Source organism: Monoraphidium neglectum, assembly GCF_000611645.1.
Source record: "Monoraphidium neglectum strain SAG 48.87 unplaced genomic scaffold scaffold03251, whole genome shotgun sequence".
NCBI classification, from domain to species: Eukaryota; Viridiplantae; Chlorophyta; class Chlorophyceae; order Sphaeropleales; family Selenastraceae; genus Monoraphidium; species Monoraphidium neglectum.
In genome coordinates, this window is record NW_014010377.1 from 1 (window position 1) to 2,740 (window position 2,740).

The window sequence follows — 2,740 nt, forward strand, 5'->3', positions numbered from 1 at the left end:
GCCCAGGCCAGCCTCATTCCTCGGCTGCTGCGGGGGCCCAGATAATTTGTCATGCCTCAGCTGCCGCAGGGCCCCTGGCAACGCCTGATGCATCGTAGCTACCGCGCCCCCACCTGATGCGGCAGAACACGCGAATGCTGCCCTTGAGGTCCTGCACCTCGTTGTATAGCGCCCTGTTCTGCTCAACCACGCGCCGGTATCGCGCCGAAAGGTCCTCAACCGCCGCCAGCTGGCGCCTGCGGCGGGGGGAGCGTCCGTCGAGCTTGGCGGGGAACTGGCCAGGGCTGGAGCCCGTATGATGCGCATGCACAATTGCACACGCACGTGAGTGTGTGTGCGTGCACGCACGTGCGTGCATGTGCATGTGTTTGTGCATGTTAGCCTCTGTGTGTCCGTGTGTCCACATGTATTCATGTGTGTTTGTGTGTGTGTGTGTGTGTGCGTGCGCGCGTGCCTGTATACGTGTGTGCGCAGACATACTGCACGAACGCGCACACATGTGTGCACATGCGCGCGTGTGTCCTGCAGCGCACCTGGCCTCCTCCAGCTGGCCCTGCAGCGCCGCCTCCCTCGCCGCCCGCGCTCGCAACCCCTCGTCCGCCGCGCCCCTCAGAACGACGAGCTCCCCCTCGCGCTCCCGCAGCAGTGCGCGCGCCGCCTCCAGCTCCCCGCGCGCCGCCGCCAGCGCCGAGGTCGCGTCGGCGGCGGCAGCGCGCGCGGCGGCGGCGCCCTCGCGCCGGGACTCGGACTGGGCCTGCTGGAGGCGGGCCTGCGGCGGCGGCGAGCAGGGGCGGCTTCAAAAGGAGGCCCCTGCCTCGGCTGCAGCTCCAGCCAGCTGAAATTCTCCGAGCAGCACTCCTGCCCGTAACTGTCCCGACGCCACCCGCCGCCCGTCATACGCTTGCCTGGCGCCCCGCGAGCCGCCGCGCCGCAGCGCGGGCGCCGCCTGACGCCCGAACAGTCCCCAGTCCGGCACCCGCCACACAGCAGGGCCCACCCCTGCGCGTACAACCCGCCCACCTGCGCCTCCGCGGCGTCCCGCTGCGCCGCCGCCGCCCGCTCGCGCGCGCTCGTCAGCTCATGGTCCTTCTGCAGCAGCCGCTTCTCATACTCCTGGGTGATCTGGCCCAACACCGCGTCCAGCACAGGGAACAGCGCCTGCGGGCGCAGGCAGCGGCGAAAGGGCGGCGGCGGCGGCGCGGTGCGGAATCAGCAAGGTGTGTACCGAGGGATGGTGGTGGTGGTGGACGGCGGGAGCCGGCGCGGCGCGGGTTTTGTGGGTGACAGACGGAAGCCTGGCTGCTTGGCTGCACGCACGCGAAAGTGGGCCGCAGGGCGAGGCTGGGCGGATGAGGATTCAAAGGGACAGACCTGTTGGGGGTCGAAAGTGGCCGGGCTCCGCCCCGCCGCCCCTGCCGCCGCCTGCGCGCCGCCGCCGGCGCCGCCCATGAACATACGCTCGCGCAGCATGCCGCTGCACTGCTGCATGAGCCGCGTTACGCCGGCCACCGCCTGCATTGACCGCATCTCCCCGCCAGGCGCAGCGCCGCCCAGGGCGCCCAAACCCAGGCCGACGCCGGCCGCCGCCGGCGGCAGGCCCGCAGCTGCCACTGGCGCGTTGGGGCCGAAGCCGGCAGGCGCCGCCGCGGGCGCAGCGGCGACGGCCGGAGGCTGCGCGCTCCGCATAGGGCTGGGGCCAACAGCCCCGTTGGCAGGCGGCGTCGAGGGCTGTTGTTGGGGGTGGTCAGGATGAGGCGCCGGGGACGGCTGCCGGGAGTGCTGCCGCTGGTTGTGCTGCTGCTGCTGCTGGTGCTGCTGCTGGTGGTCCTGCTGCAAAGGCGCACGCTGCTGCTGTGGCGCAGGCGACGCCGCCGGGGAGCTGCCACGCCGCTGCAGGTGCGTCGGCTGGTGGTGGTTGCGCGGTTGCTGGTGTTGCAGAGGCGAGTCTGCCTGCACCAGCCCATGCAAGCCAGACGCCAGCGGCCGGAAGTTGTCGCCGCCGCCCATATGAAGGCCGCACGCGGGCAACGTTCCTACCAGCGGCGGCCGTGCAGCGCTGAAGCTGCCTCCGCTGCCTGCAACCACCGCGAACGGCGTTGGCGCGCCGCCGCTGTGGCCTGGCGTGGACGGCTCGGCAGTGACCTGGCCTTGCCAGCCGTAAGGGCTGCTGCCGCTGCTGCTGCGCGCACAGGGCGGCAGCGCATGCTGCTGCTGCTCGCGCTGGCGTCGCAGCGCGGTATCGGAAAGCGGCGACTGTGCGGCCCCCGAGTGCAGCGCCTGTGCGCCCGCAGCGGCGCCGGCTGCCGCAGACCGCAGGGACAGCACGCAGTCCGCGACGCGCGGCTCTTCCGCCTCCCAGTCCGCATCCAGCTCCGCCTGCGTGAACACGCAGTCCGGAGGCAGCAGCCGCCCGGCAGCTGCCAGGAAGCGGCTCACGTTGTGCTGGCGCTGGCGCGCGAGCCCGGCCGGGCCCGGCTCAATGTCATCGGGTGTGAGCGCCTGCAATGCATGTAGGGCGGCGGTGCACATGGTCCATTGCATGCCCAGACACAGGTGCGGACGCGTCTTGGGATGCCAGGGGTGACTGTGCATGTCATGAAGGTGCAGGCGGCGGTTGGCGTCGGGCCGGTCGGCGCCTCCAAAAGGTTTGACTCTCCCTCAGCTGTCGTAGGGCACGCTTGCAAGCACTGCAGCCCCCTGAACCATGCGTCAGCACCAAGATCATCTGGCGCATTTGACG

General features: G+C 71.2%; 1 protein-coding gene across 1 annotated transcript; it reads right to left on the reverse strand.

Moving 5' to 3' along the window:
• Window positions 1-49: 49 nt before the first annotated feature.
• Window positions 50-2,529, reverse strand: MNEG_12454 (hypothetical protein; the record flags this gene model as incomplete). Its single annotated transcript, XM_014039074.1, has 5 exons — window positions 50-236; window positions 534-769; window positions 1,021-1,158; window positions 1,372-1,728; window positions 2,038-2,529. 5 exons carry the CDS (start codon window positions 2,527-2,529, stop codon window positions 50-52), a joined length of 1,410 nt encoding a protein of 469 aa, XP_013894528.1.
• Window positions 2,530-2,740: the final 211 nt, after the last annotated feature.